The sequence below is a fragment of the Bos javanicus genome, chromosome 25 (assembly GCF_032452875.1).
Source record: "Bos javanicus breed banteng chromosome 25, ARS-OSU_banteng_1.0, whole genome shotgun sequence".
NCBI lineage: Eukaryota > Metazoa > Chordata > Mammalia > Artiodactyla > Bovidae > Bos > Bos javanicus.
Window position 1 is genome coordinate 19,582,395 of NC_083892.1, and position 19,149 is coordinate 19,601,543.

General features: G+C 37.1%; 1 protein-coding gene across 1 annotated transcript in view; it reads left to right on the forward strand.

Annotated features, from left to right (window-relative positions):
- Positions 1-19,149, forward strand: part of LOC133238361 (phospholipid-transporting ATPase ABCA3-like) — a 219,104-nt gene that overhangs the window by 197,871 nt on the left and 2,084 nt on the right. Inside the window, exons 27-29 of the mRNA XM_061401372.1 lie at positions 7,154-7,341; positions 7,772-7,942; positions 8,527-8,717. Of these exons, the coding sequence (XP_061257356.1) occupies positions 7,154-7,341; positions 7,772-7,942; positions 8,527-8,717 (550 nt within the window). The remainder of the gene's footprint in view (positions 1-7,153; positions 7,342-7,771; positions 7,943-8,526; positions 8,718-19,149) is intronic.

Genomic DNA, 19,149 nt, shown 5'->3' on the forward strand with positions numbered 1-19,149 from the left:
TTGTATTTACCTTTACCACCAGATGTATCTAAAACTGGGTATCGTTTCCTCTTTGGTTCAAAGCCTCTTTATTCTCTTTGGAGATATTTCTCAGTTCTTCCCCAGTAACATATTGGACACCTACTGATCTGCGGGCTCATCTTTCAGTGTCTTATCTTTTTGGCTTTTCACACTGTTCACAGGGTTCTCAAGGCAAGAATGCTGAAGGGATTTGCAAATCCCTTCTCCAGTCGCCCACATTTTGTCAGAACTCTCCACCATGACCTTTCCATCTTGAGTGGCCTTGCACAGTATGGCTCATAGTTTCATTGAGTTACACATTGAGTTATTTCACCTGTTCTGGCTCCAGCATAGTGCATTGCTCAGTCGTGTCTACTCTTTGTGATCCCATGGACTGTAGCCTGCCAGACACCTCTGTCCATGGGATTTTACAGGCAAAAATACTGGAGTGGGGTCCCGTTCCCTTCTCCAGGTGATCTTCCTGACCCAGGGATCAAACCAGAATCACCCAAGTCCCTCGTGTCTCCTGCATTGGCAGGTGGATTCTTTACCACTAGCACTACCTGGGAAGCTCCAGGAGAATGCTGGAGCCTACCAAAAAATATACCTGACATCCAAAGACAAAGAAGAGGCCACAGCAGGTTGGTAGGAGGGGCACAATCACGATAAAAGTCAAATCCCATACCCACTTGGTGGGCGACCCACAAACCAGAGAACATTAATACAAAAGAAGTTCTCCCACTGTCGTGAAGTTTCTGAACCCTACCTCAGGCTTCCCAGCCTGGGGCTTTGACAAAGGGACTGGGAATCCTATGGAATCCGACTATGAAGTTCAGCGGGATTTGATTATAGGACTTCCATTGGACTGGGGGAAATAAGACTCCAGTCTTAAATGAAGAGCACAGATATAATCTTGCATGCACCAAGACCCAGAGGAAAGGAGCAATGACTCCACAAGTGACTCCACTAAAACAAAACTACCTGGTAGTGTTGAAGGGTCTCCTGTGGAGGCATGGGTCGGCAGGGGCTCACCACAGGGACAGGCACAATGGTCCAGCAGTCTAGAAAGGTCGCCTTGGCATAAACCCTCTTGGAGGTCACCATTAACCTGACCACAGAGCCCTAGACCCAAGGGCTGGGTCACCTCAGGCCAAAAAAACTACCAGGGAGGGAGAACAATCCCACCCATCAGCAGATAATTAAATTAAAGCTTCACTGGCCAAGGCCCTGCTCACCAGAGCAAGACCAGTTTTTACCACTGCCAGTCCCTCCCATCAGGAAGCTCACACAACTCTCTTAGCCTCCTCCATCAGAGGGCAGACAGAAGAAGCAAAAGAGCCATCATCCCAGAGAGGGTAGAACAAAAACCAAATTACAGAAAGTTAATCTGGATGAAAAAGCAGAAAGTTATATCCCAGATGAAGGGACAAGATAAAATCCAAGAAAAATAAATAAATGAAGAGAAGATAGGCAATCTTCGAGAAAAAATTCAGAATAACAGTATTGAAGATGATCCAGATCGCAGGAAAACAATGGAGAAGATGCAAGAAATGTTTACCAAAGACCTACAAGGACTAAAGAACAAACAGAGATGAATAATACACTCAAAGGAATCAATAACTCAATAACTAAGGCAGAAGAATGGACAAATGACCTGGAGGACAGAATGGTGGAAATCAATTCTGCAGAACAGAATTCTTTTTTTAAGTGAAAAGAAGTGAAGACAGTCTAAGAGACTTCTGGAACAACATTAAATGCACCAACATTGGCATTATAGAGGTCCCAGAAGGAAAAGAGAGAGAGAAAGGACCTGAGAAAATATTTTAGGAGACAATAATAGCTGAAAACTTCCCTAACATGGGAAAGGAAATACTCAACTAAGTCCGGGAAGCACAGAGAGTCCCAGGAAAGATAAATCCAAGGAGGACCATACCGAGACACATGGTAATCAAACTGACAAAAATTAGGGACAAAGATAAAATATTGAAAGCAACAAGGGAAAAATGACAAATAACATACAAGGGAACTCCCATCAGATTACAAGCTAATTTCTAGACAGAAACTCTACAAGCCAGAAGGAAATGGCATGATATATTTAAACTGATGAATGGGAAGAACCAACAACCAAGAATACTCTACCCAACAAGACTCTTATTCAGATTTGATGGAGAAATCAACAGCTTTCCAGACAAACAAAAGTTAAGAGAATTCAGCACCACACTGAGAAAGATTGAAGGCAGGGGGAGAGGGGGACGACAGAGGATGAGATGGTTGGATAGCATCACTAACTTGATGGACAAAAGTTTGAGCAAGCTCTGGGAGTTGGTGATGGACAGGAAAGCCTGCTGCTGTCCATGGGGTCGCAAAGAGTCGGATATGACTGAGGGACTGAACTGAACTGAAACCAGCTTTACAACCAATGCTAAAGGAACTTCTCTAGGCAGGGAACAAAAGAAGGAAAAGATCTACAGAAAATAAATCCAAAACAATTAAGAAAACAGTAATAGGGTCATACGTATGGATAATTACCTTAAATGTAAATGGATTAGATGCACCAACCAAAAGATATAGACGGGCTATGTGCGTGAAAACATGTGCATGTATGCATTTCCACTTACCACATCACTGCTTGACACCCCCCCCAAATTGTATGTAATTAGTTTATATTGTTAGGTTAATCATGTTCCCATTGTGGTTTGCAATTGTAATTGTCTTTTATTTTTCATCTGGCTGTTGATTGTGAAAACTGATAAACATTTTTTACTATTGTAATTATGCAACTATTACTCACTTACCATTGTATCATGATTGGTCAATAAATAAAAATAGAATTTTATATAAACCAAAAACTACAATTTAATAGAAAAACCTATAATCAACCTATAATCTTGAAATCCAAATGCATATCAAAATTATCTTGGAATTTTTTGAAAAATACAAAAATTTTTCTCCAAATCTTCAGATATGTTTCTAATTAGTAGCCATGTTTAAAAACAACTGGACTGTATGATGATCTTTTACTTTTATCTAGTTTGTTTCACTTTTTCTATTTCATATTCTGTTTCATTTAGTTTGTTTTCCAATTTCTTCATCTCTTCTCTCTTTTTTTTAATGTTCTTTCTCAAACCTTTACCAAGTGTAGTATAAAAGCTTTTGTTTACATATATATAAATAGTATGTATAATATACATATATTTTAGAAAACTTACGAATTTTTGACTAAAAAATTCGGACATTTGACTTCACTTGTTTGACTTAGTATAAATAGAATGCTAGATTTTTAGTTTAAAAAATAGATAAGCAACAAGCAACAAACATTTACTCTATAGCACAGGGAAATATAGTCAATATCTTGTAGTAGCCTATAATGGAGAAAATCTGGAAAATAACAAATGTGTATATGTCTGGCTGAATCACCTTCCTGTGTACTTGAAGCACTGTAAGTCAACTATACTTCAATTAAATACGTAAATTAAAGAAAAATAAAGATTGGAGAGAGAAAAAACAACCAGAAAAAAAATTGTAAAAATTACAAAAACTATGTTGCAACATGGAAATATGATCGTGGTAAAAATCTTAAATGAAAAAAAAAATTATATCTCCTGGTAAATTAGCAAAATTAGAGAATTTTGCCCCAAACCTAATCTGATATCTTTACCTCTTGTGACAAAACAACTTAATTTTAATGGGAATCTTCCCCTTTACAGAAAATATTAAGTCCTATCTATCTCCCTGGACAGAGATAATAAAAGCCTTCTAGAATTTTTTTTTTAAGTGTCAGAAGTGGTTTGAAAAGTTTCATACTGAAGATTTCTGATGGACAATGGTCCATAGTTGGTTAGGACAGTTGAAGTTGATAGAGATCTAATCAAGACAATGGCACCCCACTCCAGTACTCTTGCCTGGGAAATCCCATGGATGGAGGAACCTGGTAGGCTGCATTCCATGGGGTCGCTAAGAGTCGGACACGACTGAGCGACTTCATTTTCACTTTTCACTTTCATGCATTGGAGAAGGAAATGGCAACCTACTCCAGTGTTCTTGCCTGGAGAATGAATCCCAGGGACGGGCGAGCCTGGTGGGCTGCCGTCTATGGGGTCGCACAGAGTCGGACACGACTGACGCAACTTAGCAGCAGTAGCAGCAGCAATGTTGTACCATGAGGGATACAGCCAACATACTCAAAATAAGCAAATTAAGTGTTCAAAATCATTTCCACCAGTTTGGTTATATTAATTGCTTTGATGTTTGGGTTACATGTAAGTTAAGCAAAAAAAAAAAAAAACTTCTTGACCATATTTCTGCATGTGATTCTGTACCAAAATGTAATGAAGACGTTTTGCTTTTAAAACAAATTGTGACAGATGATGAAAAGTGGATACTGTACAATAATGTGGAACAGAAGAGATCTTAAGCAAGTGAAATAAACCACCACCAACCTCACCAAAGGCTGGTCTTGGTAAAGAAGGTGATGTGTATATGGTGGGATTGGAACGGAGTCCTCTATTATGAGCTCCTTTTGGAAAACCAAGTGATTAATTCCAAAAAAATAGTTTTTTCAATTAGACCAACTGAAGGCAGAACTCCATGAAAGGCATCCAGAATTAGGCAACAGAAAATGCATAACCTTCCATCAGGATAATGCAAGACCACATGTTTCTTTGATAACCAGGCAAAAACTAGTGGTTACAACTTGTCTGGGAAGTTCCGATTCACCCATGGTATTCACCAGACTTTGCACCTTCATATTTTCATTTATTTCAGTTTTTACAAAATTCTCTTAATGGAAAAAATTTCAGTTCCCTGGGAGACTGTAAAAGGCACCTGGAAACATTCTTTGCTCAAAAAAATAAAGTTTTGGGAAGATGGAATTATGAAGTTGCTTGAAAAGGTAGTGGAACAAATTGGTGACTACATTGTTCAATAAAGTTCTTGGTAAAAATGAAAAATATGTCTTTTATTTTTACTTAAAAAAAAGAAAGAACTTTCTGGCCAACCCAATATATGAAATGTTTAATTCTCTTCTTTTAGTCTAAGACAGACCATGTCAGTAAAAAACAAATACAAACAAAAAATACATAAGCAACTTAGTCAATAGTCAATATGGTAAACATGATTGATACATATCAAATTCTGTATCTCTCAAAAATAATTTGTTTATGAGTATGAATATTTTTACACCATACATTTGAAAAACAGCATTTCCAAGTATAAAAATATATATTCTCTGATTACAATTTAATAAAAAATAAAAATTGAAAAAAATGAATAAAAAATAATCTTATATATATGCATTTCAATTTTAAAAAGAATAAAAATAAACAGCTTATAAACATCTGTCTCAGAAAAAAATTAATGGAAGGAAAGCATACAAAAGTATAAATGCAGACAAGTATATAAATTAATATATAAAAATATAGAGCCAACTAACAAAGAAATCAAAACAACTAGAACTTTGTAAAAATAAAGAAATGGATGAACTTATTAAAAAAGAGAGGGAACACAAATACATTGAAAATAAATTATAAGAAACACAAAGTACTTGATTCAACTCCATGCAAATAAAATTTAAATCTTTAATAAAACTAATTTTCTAGTTACATACAAATTATTAAAACTGACCTCAGAAGAAATAGAATATAAAAAACCAAAACAATCATAATTTCTGAGAAAGCTTCAAAGATTTATTCCTCAATGAAGTAAAGTAAAATAAGATACTTTTATGGCTAAAGTAATATTCCATTGTATAGATATACCACATCTTCTTTATCCATTCATCTATCAACAGACAGGTTGTTTCTATGTCTTGGCTAGTGTAAATAATGCTGCATTGAACGTAGGGGTGCAGATATCTTTTTGAGTTAGGGAAGATTTTCATTTCCTTCCTTCATTTTTTCCTACCCAGAAGTGGAAATGCTGAATAATATGATACTTCTATTTTTTAATCTCCATGCTGTTTTCAATAGTGGCTACACCAATTTACATTTCACCAACAGTGCACAAGAGTTCTCTTTTCTCCACATCCTCACCAGCATTTTTTATTTCTTATCTTTTGGATAATAGCCATTTTAATAGGTGTGAGGTGAAAGCTCATTGTGGTTTTAATTTGCATTTCCCTAAATGATTAATGATGTTGAGAACCTTTTCAGGTACCTGTTGGCCTTCTGTACATCTCCTTCAGAAAAATGTCTATTCAGGTCTTATGCCCATTTTTTAAACCAGATTGTTTGTCTTTTTTGATGTTGAGTTGTATGAATTCTTTTATATGTTGCATATTAACCCCTTATCAGGTATATAATTAGCAAATATTTTCTTCCATTTGGTAGGTTGCCCTTTCATTTTATTTATGGTTTCCTTTGTTGTACAGAAGCTTTTTATTTCAATATAGCTAAACTTATTTATTCTTGTATTTATATATGTTGAGTTGGTCAAAAAGTTTGTTTGGGTTTTCCTATAAGATGGTATGGAAAAACCTGAATGAACATTTTTGCCAATTCAATATATAAGGATGTGTGTTAGTCGCTCAGTCATGTCTGACTCTTTGTGACCCCATGGATAGTAGCCCACCAGGCTTCTTTGTCCATGGAATTCTACAGGCAAGAACACTGGAGTGGGTAGCCATTTCCTTCTCCATAGGATCTTCCTAACCCAGGGATTGAACCTGGAGCTCCCACATTGCAGGCAGATTCTTTACCATCTGAGCCACCAGGGAAGCCCATAGAAGATATATATAATGTATATAATAGTTTTCATCTGTGGGATAGTTGGCTTAATAGAAGTTACTGGCTACTACTGGAAGTGAAATTCTATACATTATTTTAATAGCTTTAATAAAATGGCTCTTTCCTAGTGATATCTGAATATGCAATTTCATCTAACCAAGAGTTATCTTGGGTGCATTGCAGTGCACAATAGATATGTATTGAAAATTCCAGTGAGGGATATTAGTATTCCATTTTACTACAGTGGGTTCCAGGTGTAAAGTTTCTTTAGACTGAAAAAGAAATAATTCTTATTCAGAGCTCTATGGGTATCACATCTTCTTGCTAGCATGGGCTAGAAACTTCAGGTTTCCTCCCTCATCCGTGTTACTGTATGTTCAATGGAATAGTCGACTTAGGTTTATTGCTTATGAATTACCCTCTTGATTCAGATTAGGTCAAGAATTGGCTATTGTCCTCAATCTGACCCCATGCTGGGCCACATGACAGGTCGGGAAGTGCTGATCATGTACGCCAGGCTGCGGGGTGTTCCTGAGCCAGACATTGGCATGTATGTGGAAACCTTTTTGTATTCAATGCACATGGAAACCCATGCTGACAAGCTGGTCTGCACATACAGGTGAGACATTATGTTGCTTATTTATTAAGCTGCCTACTGCCCATCTGTATTTCTGCTGTTTAGAATGAATGCCTGTAAACTCAACCTGACAACTCTGTCACACGGAAACAAATAGCCGTCAGGGTTCAGATATCAGAAATAAGGCAGATCATATTTGTATGAAGTTAACCTTTTGCAGACATGATCTGTAGCCTTTGCATTTCAAAAAGAACACATTCATTCCTGTATCCCTATGGTTATTTATCTCCTTAAAACAAAAATATTTTACCAATAATGATGCTAAAAAGCATACTCCCCCCAAAAGTCATTTCAATGAAAATGAGTTGGTGTATACACAGCATTGTGGATATATGAGCTAATTCTGTTGAATTAATGATAATCTTATTTCTTCTTTCTCCTCCACTTTCTCTCTCCTTCTTTGACAATAAAGTGGAGGAAACAAAGGTAAATTGAATACCGCTATTGCCCTAATGGGAAAGTCCTCAGTTGTTTTCCTGGATGAACCATCTACTGGCATGGACCCAGTAGCCAGGCGCCATATGTGGGACACAGTTACAGGGATATGTAATAGTGGCAAAGCTATCGTCATATCTTCCCACAGGTATGACCCATTAGGAGACATGGGTGAGAGTCAGAAGTGTATAAGAGAGAATTAGTTTGAGTCAGGGATATGTCAGTGAACTTGTCTAAGTACGTGAAGTACATAAGAGGGACCGTGAGCAAATGCTGATTCCTAGGTAAAATCTAGAATACTCAGTTAAGTTCTGAAATGTAGTTCCTTATATAATAATTGCACAAAACATACACATTTATTAATGCATTAAAAGCAATAACTGCCTACCAAAAATTTTAGGTTATGACTGGAATTCAACTGGTAAAATATTATTTAACTAATAAAATATTTAACTGATAGCAAATTTTATCTGCAATAGTATTTAATTTTATTTAACTGATAAGACTTGGTAAAAGGTAGGAAGTCAGGGAAGTGTTTCTCTTATGAATTTAGAAATCAACTGCTTTGAATTTTTAAATCTCCTCTTTCCAAATATTGTCTTAGTAATGATCACGTGCAATATAAAGCCTTCTTCCTATAAGTGTTACATTATAATCATAGCTCTATTTTGAAATATAGAGTCTTGCTTCTGAGAGGGAGTCTCTTCATCCATATATCCTTTGTGCCTCTAGCATGGAAGAATGTGAAGCCCTTTGTACCAGGCTGGCCATCATGGTGAAGGGGAAGTTCAAGTGCCTAGGCAGCCCACGTCACCTCAAGAACAAGTTTGGTAATATATATACTCTGACAGCAAAGATTAACATTGGTGATAACGAAGATAAACTAGAGCAGTTCAAGGAATTCATTGAGACAAATTTCCCAGGTAATATAGATAGGGCTTACTTGTGAAAATTGTTTTAAGTCACATATGTTGTTCTGCTGCATGTACTCAATAACTGTTTTCTATGAGTAATTAATGTTTATTGAGCTTTTATATTAGGCTCCTTTAGAAATAATTTTTCTACAAATTTACCCCTGATTATGCTAAGAAGCTTTCTCAAAATAGCTGAGGTTCTCACCAGTCTCTTGTAGGAATTAACCAGTAAGATACATCCATTCAAGTTTATTCATTTAGAGTTAAATTATTGAAGTTAAGGCTCTATTTTTTATCCTTGATAATTTTTAAGGTTTCCCTTCTTTTTGAGCATCTTTCCTCTGCCATTCCCTGATTACTGAGTCAGGCAATGTTTATGAAATGCAAATCCCCTTTTCTTCTTTCAAGGAAATGAACTGGATGTTTGACATAAAAATTTATTCAGCCTTTGTGTGCTAATTTCAGCAAGTGCCTCTCTGTGCCCATGATAAACAAATTTATAGCCAGCTTCTATTTATTTGTACTCTTACTACTTTATTTGTAGTCTTTAACTTCAATGATCACTCTATCAACAGTGTGGTAGCCAGATGGTTAGGATGCATGTTTAAAAGCAAGGAGTCTATAACAATGATAAAGCAATAAATGGTATTGGCCTGCACTAAGGAAGTGACAGTAAGCATGGAGAGGAAGAAATTATATTTCATACATATATATATATATATATATATATAGAGAGAGAGAGAGAGAGAGAGAGAGAGAAGAGAAGGCAATGGCACCCCACTCCAGTGCTCTTGCCTGGAAAATCCCATGGATGGAGGAACCTGGTAGGCTGCAGTCCATGGGGTTGCTAAGAGTCAGACACAACTGAGCGACTTCACTTTCACCTTTCACTTTCATGCATTGGAGAAGGAAATGGCAACCCACTCCAGTGTTCTTGCCTGGAGAATCCCAGGGATGGGGGGAGCCTGGTGGGCTGCCATCTATGGGGTCACACAGAGTTGGACATGATTGAAGCGACTTAGCAGCATATATATATATATATATATATATATAGAGAGAGAGAGAGAGAGAGAGAAGGAGGCAGGTGGGGCGAGGGGGCAGGGAATGATCAATTAGACAGGAAGAACCATAATGTAGGAAAGATCATTAATTTAGTATTAATTATATTAGAATATCCTAATAAATATGTCCATCAAGCCAGCTGGATATTCATTTAGCCATTCATTGGTATGGAAAGATATGTGGAGCACTCTTTGTATGCAGTGTTGAAGGTAATTAACCACACAGAAGCATATATATATATATATACATATACACTATGAGCCATTCTATTTACTTTGAAGGTGAGAGAGGACACAAAAAACTGAGGCCAAACCTGTCTTAAAGGAGGTGATGAACACAATAGCTTGGATGTGAAACTACATATGGAAAGTTAGTGAATTGGCAATCTTTCCCCATGCTATCCTTGAGCAAATTAGCTATTTCAAATAAAACTTCCCCATTTAAAGATAACAAAATAGAAAGAATGGTCCCTTTGTGTATGGGACCTATGCATAAAGATTATCCAGAAAAGGAAAAAACAAAGAACTATAACATGTGAGATGGTGACTGCAGCCATGAAATTAAAAGACACTTACTCCTTGGAAGGAAAGTTATGACCAACCTAGATAGCATATTCAAAAGCAGAGACATTACTTTGCCAACAAAGGTCCGTCTAGTCAAGGCTATGGTTTTTCCTGTGGTCATGTATGGATGTGAGAGTTGGACTGTGAAGAAGGCTGAGCACTGAAGCATTGATGTTTTTGAACTGTGGTGTTGGAGAAGACTCTTGAGAGTCCCTTGGACTGCAAGGAGATCCAACCAGTCCATTCTGAAGGAGATCAGCCCTGGGATTTCTTTGGAAAGAATGATGCTAAAGCTGAAACTCCAGTACTTTGGCCACCTCATGTGAAGAGTTGACTCATTGGAAAAGACTCTGATGCTGGGAGGGATTGGGGGCAGGAGGAGAAGGGGATGACAGAGGATGAGATGGCTGGAAGGCATCACTGACTTGATGGCCGTGAGTCTGAGTGAACTGTGGGAGTTGGTGATGGACAGGGAGGCCTGGCGTGCTGCGATTCATGGGGTCTCAAAGAGTCAGACACGACTGAGCGACTGAACTGAACTGAACTGAAGAACAGCAAGATCTTCTGATGTGTGAAATACAATTTGCTTCTTCACAACTCTTCCCAGCCCAATTCAATGAAAACTCCACTGCAAGTAGGTGCAACCAACAACAGAGGGCTTCCTCTTCTATCAGCTACAAGTTGACCACTATGGTATCTTCCTGGGAGGAGCAAGATGTCAACATTTCTCATTCTGCCCCCATCTACCTGTGGTAGAGGCTAATTTTCAGGCAATTACAAGCCAAGAGATCAGGGACTCCCTTTTCTATTTAGCCCTCCTTTATGGGACAGAGACTCTATCTCATCCATGCTGTGCTGAGAATATAGGGGTTCAAATTACCCATGACCTGATCATTTTCAGATCACAGCTTCTGCAGCATGAGAACAACCTGCTGATACCACCTTTTCCCAGCTCCTCAAGCAGGGATGTCACTCAGAAGTGGACTACTATGCCACTTCTCAGTTTCAGAGCCATGACTCAGAGATTTTTCCCATGAGAAAGCAAACCATAAAACAAAGAGCTCTGAAGCTCTTTCCCAAGACTGACTTTATTTGAAAGAGAATGTGGGGAAATTTAAACTCAAAGGTGCCGTCAAAAGCAATGACAGTTTTAGTGGAAAGCAATTAAGAGGAGAATAGAAGCCTTATTAATAAGTATAAACTAAATCAGATCAGCTAGTTTACCAGAGAAAACCAGGTAATTTACCACTAAGAACAGTGCTCCTGGGATCAGAGCAAACTGCAAACATTTGATTCAAAAACTATCCCTGAAAAGAACTTAAATGAAATTGAAACTATCTGTGGGACACTGTATGCCCTAGGATATTGATGAAAACAAAAGAGCTAGTGATTTTTAACAGAAGAATTTAGTATTTGGCTATACTCAGGGAAAGTGACAAAGAGAGCCTTGCTAAAGAAACTGTCATCCTGAAGTCAGGTAGGTTGATTCCTCCAGTTCCATTCTTCTTTCTCAAGATCACTTTGGCTATTCGAGGTTTTTTGTATTTCCATACAAATTGTGAAATTATTTGTTCTAGCTCTGTGAAGAATACTGTTGGTAGCTTGATAGGGATTGCATTGAATCTATAAATTGCTTTGGGTAGTATACTCATTTTCACTATATTGATTCTTCCAATCCATGAACATGGTATATTTCTCCATCTATTAGTGTCCTCTTTGATTTCTTTCACCGGTGTTTTATAGTTTTCTATATATAAGTCTTTAGTTTCTTTAGGTAGATATATTCCTAAGTATTTTATTCTTTCCGTTGCAATGGTGAATGGAATTGTTTCCTTAATTTCTCTTTCTGTTTTCTCATTATTAGTGTATAGGAATGCAAGGGATTTCTGTGTGTTGATTTTATATCCTGCAACTTTACTATAGTCATTGATTATTTCTAGTAATTTTCTGGTGGAATCTTAAGGGTTTTCTATGTAGAGGATCATGTCATCTGCAAATAGTGAGAGTTTTACTTCTTCTTTTCCAATTTGGATTCCTTTTATTTCTTTTTCTGCTCTGATTGCTGTGGCCAAAACTTCCAAAACTATGTTGAATAGTAATGGTGAAAGTTGGCACCCTTGTCTTGTTCCTGACTTTAGAGGAAATGCTTTCAATTTTTCACCATTGAGGATAATGTTTGCTGTGGGTTTGTCATATATAGCTTTTATTATGTTGAGGTATGTTCCTTCTATTCCTGCTTTTTGGAGAGTTTTTATCATAAATGGATGCTGAATTTTGTCAAAGGCTTTCTCTGCATCTATTGAGATAATCATATGGTTTTTATTTTTCAATTTGTTAATGTGGTGTATTACATTGATTGATTTGCAGATAGGCTCTACTACAAAGCCACAGTTATCAAGACAGTATGGTACTGGCACAAAGACAGAAATATTGATCAATGGAATAAAATAGAAAGCCCAGAGATAAATCCACGCACATATGGACACCTTATCTTTGACAAAGGAGGCAAGAATATACAATGGATTAAAGACAATCTCTTTAACAAGTGGTGCTGGGAAATCTGGTCAACCACTTGTAAAAGAATGAAACTGGACCACTTTCTAACACCATACACAAAAATAAACTCAAAATGGATTAAAGATCTAAACGTAAGACCAGAAACTATAAAACTCCTAGAGGAGAACATAGGCAAAACACTCTCCGACATACATCACAGCAGGATCCTCTATGACCCACCTCCCAGAAGATTGGAAATAAAAGCAAAAATAAACAAATGGGACCTAATTAACCCTAAAAGCTTCTGCACGTCAAAGGAAACTATTAGCAAGGTGAAAAGACAGCCTTCAGAATGGGAGAAAAATAAACGACCCAATCAAAAAATGGGCCAAAGAACTAAATAGACATTTCTCCAAAGAAGACATACAGATGGCTAACAAACACATGAAAAGATGCTCAACATCACTCATTATCAGAGAAATGCAAATCAAAACCACTATGAGGTACCATTTCACACCAGTCAGAATGGCTGCGATCCAAAAGTCTACAAATAATAAATGCTGGAGAGGGTGTGGAGAAAAGGGAACCCTCTTACACTGTTGGTGGGAATGCAAACTAGTACAGCCACTATGGAGAACAGTGTGGAGATTCCTTAAAAAACTGGAAATAGAACTGCCTTATGATCCAGCAACCCCACTGCTGGGCATACACACTGAGGAAACCAGAAGGGAAAGAGACACGTGTACCCCAATGTTCATCGCAGCACTGTTTATAATAGCCAAGACATGGAAGCAACCTAGATGTCCATCAGCAGATGAATGGATAAGAAAGCTGTGGTACATATACACAATGGAGTCTTACTCAGCCATTAAAAAGAATACATTTGAATCAGTTCTAATGAGGTGGATGAAACTGGAGCCTATTATACAGAGTGAAGTAAGCCAGAAGGAAAAACATAAATACAGTATACTAACGCATATATATGGAATTTAGAAAGATGGTAACAATAACCCGGTGTACGAGACAGCAAAAGAGACACTGATGTATAGAACAGTCTTATGGACTCTGTGGGAGAGGGAGAGGGTGGGAAGATTTGGGAGAATGGCAATGAAACATGTAAAATATCATGTAGGAAACGAGTTGCCAGTCCAGGTTCGATGCACGATGCTGGATGCTTGGGGCTGGTGCACTGGGACGGCCCAGAGGGATGGTATGGGGAGGGAGGAGGGAGGAGGGTTCGGGATGGGGAACACATGTATACCTGTGGCAGATTCATTTTGATATTTGGCAAAACTAATACAATTATGTAAAGTTTAAAAATAAAATAAAATTAGGAAAAAAAAAAACTGAGGGACAATAAATTCTGATTTCAAACTGAAAAAAAAAAAAAAAAGAAACTGTCATCCTCGGGTGACCACGCACATGCCTGAAGCAGTGCCCTCTAGGGAGCAACATCAGAGGTTTTATACCACAGAGGGGAGGGCAAATAGACTTCACTAAAATACTGCAGCCAGTCAAAAACTAAATGAAAAATCAAACCACAAGTTTTAAATTACCAGTTGATAGCTCAGTTGGTAAAGAATCCGCCTGCAATGCAGGAGACCCCGGTTCGATTCCTCGGTTAAAGTTCCACTGGAGAAGGGATAGGCTACCCACTCCAGTATTCTTGGGCTTCCCTTGTGGCTCAGCTGGTAAAGAATCCACCAGCAATGTGGGAGACCTGGGTTCGATCACTGGGTTGGGAAGATTCCCTGGAAAACAGAAAGGTTACCCACTTCAGTATTCTGGCCTGGAGAATGCCATGGACTGTATAGTCCATTGGGTCGCAAAGAGTCGGACATGACTGAGTGACTTTCACTTCACTTCACAACATACTAATTATATGCCCAGTTTTCCAGGGACTATTGTATAGCACATGAAACTCTGCTCAATGTTATGTGGCAGCCTGGATGGAAGGGTAGTTTGGGGACAGGGCGGGGGTAGGGGAATGGATACATATATATGTACAGCTGAGTCCCTTCAGTGTTCACTTGAAACTATCACAACACTGTTATTTGGCTGCTGCTGCTGCTAAGTCGCTTCAGTCGTGTCCGACTCTGTGCGACCCCATAGACGGCAGCCCACCAGGCCCCGCCGTCCCTGGGATTCTCCAGGCAAGAACACTGGAGTGGGTTGCCATTTCCTCCTCCAATGCATGAAAATGAAAAGTGAAAGTGAAGTCGCTGAGTCTTGTCCGACTCTTAGCAACCCCATGGACTGCAGCCTACCAGGCTCCTCCGTCCATGGGATTTTCCACGCAAGAGTACTGGAGTGGGGTCCACAAAAAATAAAGTTTTTTTAAACATCCAGTTTTCAACAAAAACTTACGAGACATGTACAAAACAAAATGTGACCCATACAAGGAAAAGGAGATGGCAGGAAGCTAGCAATGGAATCTGAAAGCAACCAGATTTCAGTCTTAGGAAAGACTACAAAGATACAGTAAATATATTCAATAGGCGAAGTTAATGCTTCAGGAAATAAAGGAAGGTATACTGAAAAATCTCAACAAATAAAAGATATCACCAAAGAGTTAAAAATTATTTTTAATGAACCAAAAGCATATTCTGTTATGGAAACATACAATAACTAAAATGAAAATTTTTCCAGTAGAGATCAACAATAGATTTGAACTAGCAGAATTAGCAAAATTGAAGATAGATCAATAGAGATAATGTGATCCAAAGAACAAAAGAAAAAAGTAAGAAGAAAATTAACAGAGCCTCAAAAACCTGTAGGGAACCATTAAGTACATCTATATATGCAAAATGGGAGCACCAAAAGAAAAGGAAGGGGCAAAAGATATCCAAAAACTAGCCCCTGAAGACTTCTCAAATTTAATGAAAAACATTAATGTCTAGATCTGAGATGGTCAATAAATATAAGTATAAAGAGATAAATACCCAGAGAACTACACACAGAAACATCAGGGTAAAAAATGCTAGAAGCCAAAGGAAAGAATCTTGAAACCAATAAAATAACTTTGCATGAAATAAAAGAGAAAATCAAAAATTAGCAAAAAGTGACATCAGGGAAGATAACAGAGTAGAAAGCTCCAGGAATATATCTCTTCACCTAGACAATAATTAGTCTGGCAGAAATTGTCTGATGTAATTATTCTGGAACTCTAATGTCTATTTGAAAATTTGCAGGTTCTGGGGGAAGTATGACCCTAGAAATTAATTGTGATTAATTTCAATCACTTTATTACAGTGCAGTAGGGCTACCCATCTTCTAATTTCCAGCCCCATGCAAGTGTTCCTATAGTAGCTTGAAGAATAATAGTAGGCAATAAGGACCTTGCCCTCCAAATATCAAGGCTCTGTATTCTGATTACAGATTAATCCTTTGAATCAAGGACCTAAAGACACAAAGGCGGGTCACCATTAATGCAACCACCATCAGCTAAAAGAGCGTGCAGGGAATTTAAAAAGAATGTACTTTTTTTCATTTTTCCCTTTCCTGCCTTTCAGAAGTGAGACATTTAGGGATTTATGATATTCAAAACTCACAATATATGCAAAAAAATTTTAGAACATCACTGCCTATGCCAGAGAAAGATGAAGGCACAAAAAGAATACATCTGAGGAGATCTCACACTTAAACCTCAAGCTTATCTCCAGCACAGAGACACCCTCCAACAATGTTAAGCTTTTTTAAACAGCAAACACTGGAGAAAAGGGAGAATCTGATTCCCAGAGTTATCGTATTTTAAGATTCAAGTGTTCACTTTCACATGGAAAAATCACAAAACAAAGTAATAGGAAAGTTTGGCCCACTCAAAAGAAAAAATAATCAAACCATCTCTGAAGAAGAACAGATGGAAGGCTTACTAGACAAGGACTCAAGTGTCTTGAAAATGCTCAAAGAGCTAAAGGAAGACATTGACAAATTTAAGAAAACAGTGTATGAAAGAAATTGGAAACTCAATAAAAAAGATAGAAAGTATTAAAAGAAGCCAAAAGAAATTCTAAGATGAAAAGTACAATTACTGAAAAGAAAAATACACTACATGGATTCAAAGGCATATTTGAACATAGAGAAAAATCAGCAAGCTTGAAGATAGCACAGTTGAAATTGTAAAGTCTGAGGAACAGAAAGAAAAAGGGTTTAAGAAAATTGAACAAAGCCTAACAGACCTGTTGAACAATATCAAGATCAACATATGCAGTTTGGGAGTCCCAGAGGAAAAGAGAGAAGGAAAAGGGGAAAAAAAACATTTGAAGATACAATGGCTGAAAACTCATATTTGATGTAAGCTTTGAATCTACAAATCTAAAATCATTGTTTCAAATAGGATTAACTCAGAGAGATCCGCACCAAGATACATTACCATCAGATTGTCAACAGCCAAAAAGAGAGTTTTGTTTATACATCCATCAAAATGACTTAATAATCTTTGCCCTTTTTTCTACTAGTGTAGGGAATTACATTGGTCAAGTTTTTAATGTAGGCCAACATTGTATTCCTGGAATAACTCTCACTTGGTTGTAATGTATTCCCTTTTTTCTGTAATGTTAGATTCAATTTACTAGTATTTGCTAAGTGTATTTTCTGCTATGCTTAGAAGATATGCTGGTCTATAATTTTCTTTTCTTGTAATTTGTGGTGTCTAATTTTAGCATTAAGGTTATACTGTCTCATAAAACGAACTGTGAAGGATACTCTCTCTTTTTCTACTTCTAAGGTACATAGTAGGAATGAGTTCATATGTTCACTATGTTCACTAAAAAATATGTAAAAGACTGTTTATTAATGTACTACACATAATGGCTAAAACTTCCATCCATCAATGGGATGGATAAATAAATTATGGCATATTCATAATATGATGGAATATGATCCAGTGGAATCATATTCTACTGAAGTGGAATACTGTACGTATACATTGGAATAGTATTCATCAGTGAGAATGCACAAACTGCAACTACATAGCATACAATCCAAACACAATACAGAAAGAAAAGTAAAGCCACACATAAAAGATGCAATGAACTTTGTGAAAATTCATTGAGCAGTATAATTATGATTTACTTTTTTCATCAGAGGAAAATTGCTTTACAATGTTGCGTTGGTTTCTGCTGTACAACTATGCAAATCAGTCCTTACTATATATGTATATCACCTCCCTCTTGAGCCTCCCTCCACCCCCCATCTCACACTTCTAGGTCATAACAGAGGGCCAGGCTGGGCTCCCTGTGTTATACAGCAACTTCTCACCAGATAGCTCTTTTAGGCGTGGTACTATACATACGTCAATACTACTTTCTCCATTCATCCCACTCTTTCCTTCCCACCACGGTGTCCACAATCTGTTCTCTATATCTCCATCTCCATTCTTTCTCTGCAAATAGGTTCATTGATACCATTTTTCTAGATTCCACATGTATGCATTAATATACAGTGTTTATTTTTCTCTTTGTGACTTACTTCACTCTATATAACAGGCTCTAGGTTCATCCACCTCTCTAGAACTGATTCAAATTCATTCCCTTTATAGCTGAGTAATATTCCATTGTGTGTATGTGTATGTATGTGTGTGTATATATATATATATATATATATATATATATACATATACATACCACATCTTCTTTATCCATTTATCTGTTGATGGACATCCAGGATGTTTCCATGTCCTAGCTATTGTAAACAGTGCTGCTATGAACATTAGGTTACATGTGTCTTTTCAATTATGGTTTTATTTGTTTGCTGTATGTGTGACACTTCAGAATTTTCTTTAGAAATAAACAAAGCAGATTTGAAAAAAAGGCAAACAAAATGCTCAGATACAAAAATTATAATTACTGAAATTAAAACCAAATGATCAGTTTTGAATTTTCCCAAATTTCTTAACAAAATGGAAGAAATAGAATGATATAAGCAAAAATTCATGAAAACATTTTTAACAAAAACTAGGTGGCAGAGTATTTCCCCAAGAACCCAGAATACAAACAGGCCAAAATCTCTGACAGCAATAACATGTGCAATCAGCAGTTATGCTGTACATAGCCAGAGAAAGAGTTAATTTTGTTATTCCTAACAGCTAGGGAAAACAGAAATTTATAAGTTTCAGAGAGAGAAGTTTTCAATATTGAAAAAACAACCAAAACAAGCAGGAAACATATAAAAAGGTGTTCAGAATTATTAGGCATCTGGTAAATGCAAATTTAAATTGGCACACACATCAAAATGGCTAAAATTTTTTAATTAACCATACCAAGAGTTGGTACAGAGAAGAAAAAAGGAGAGTCTCACACATGGCTGGGGGGAACATAAGA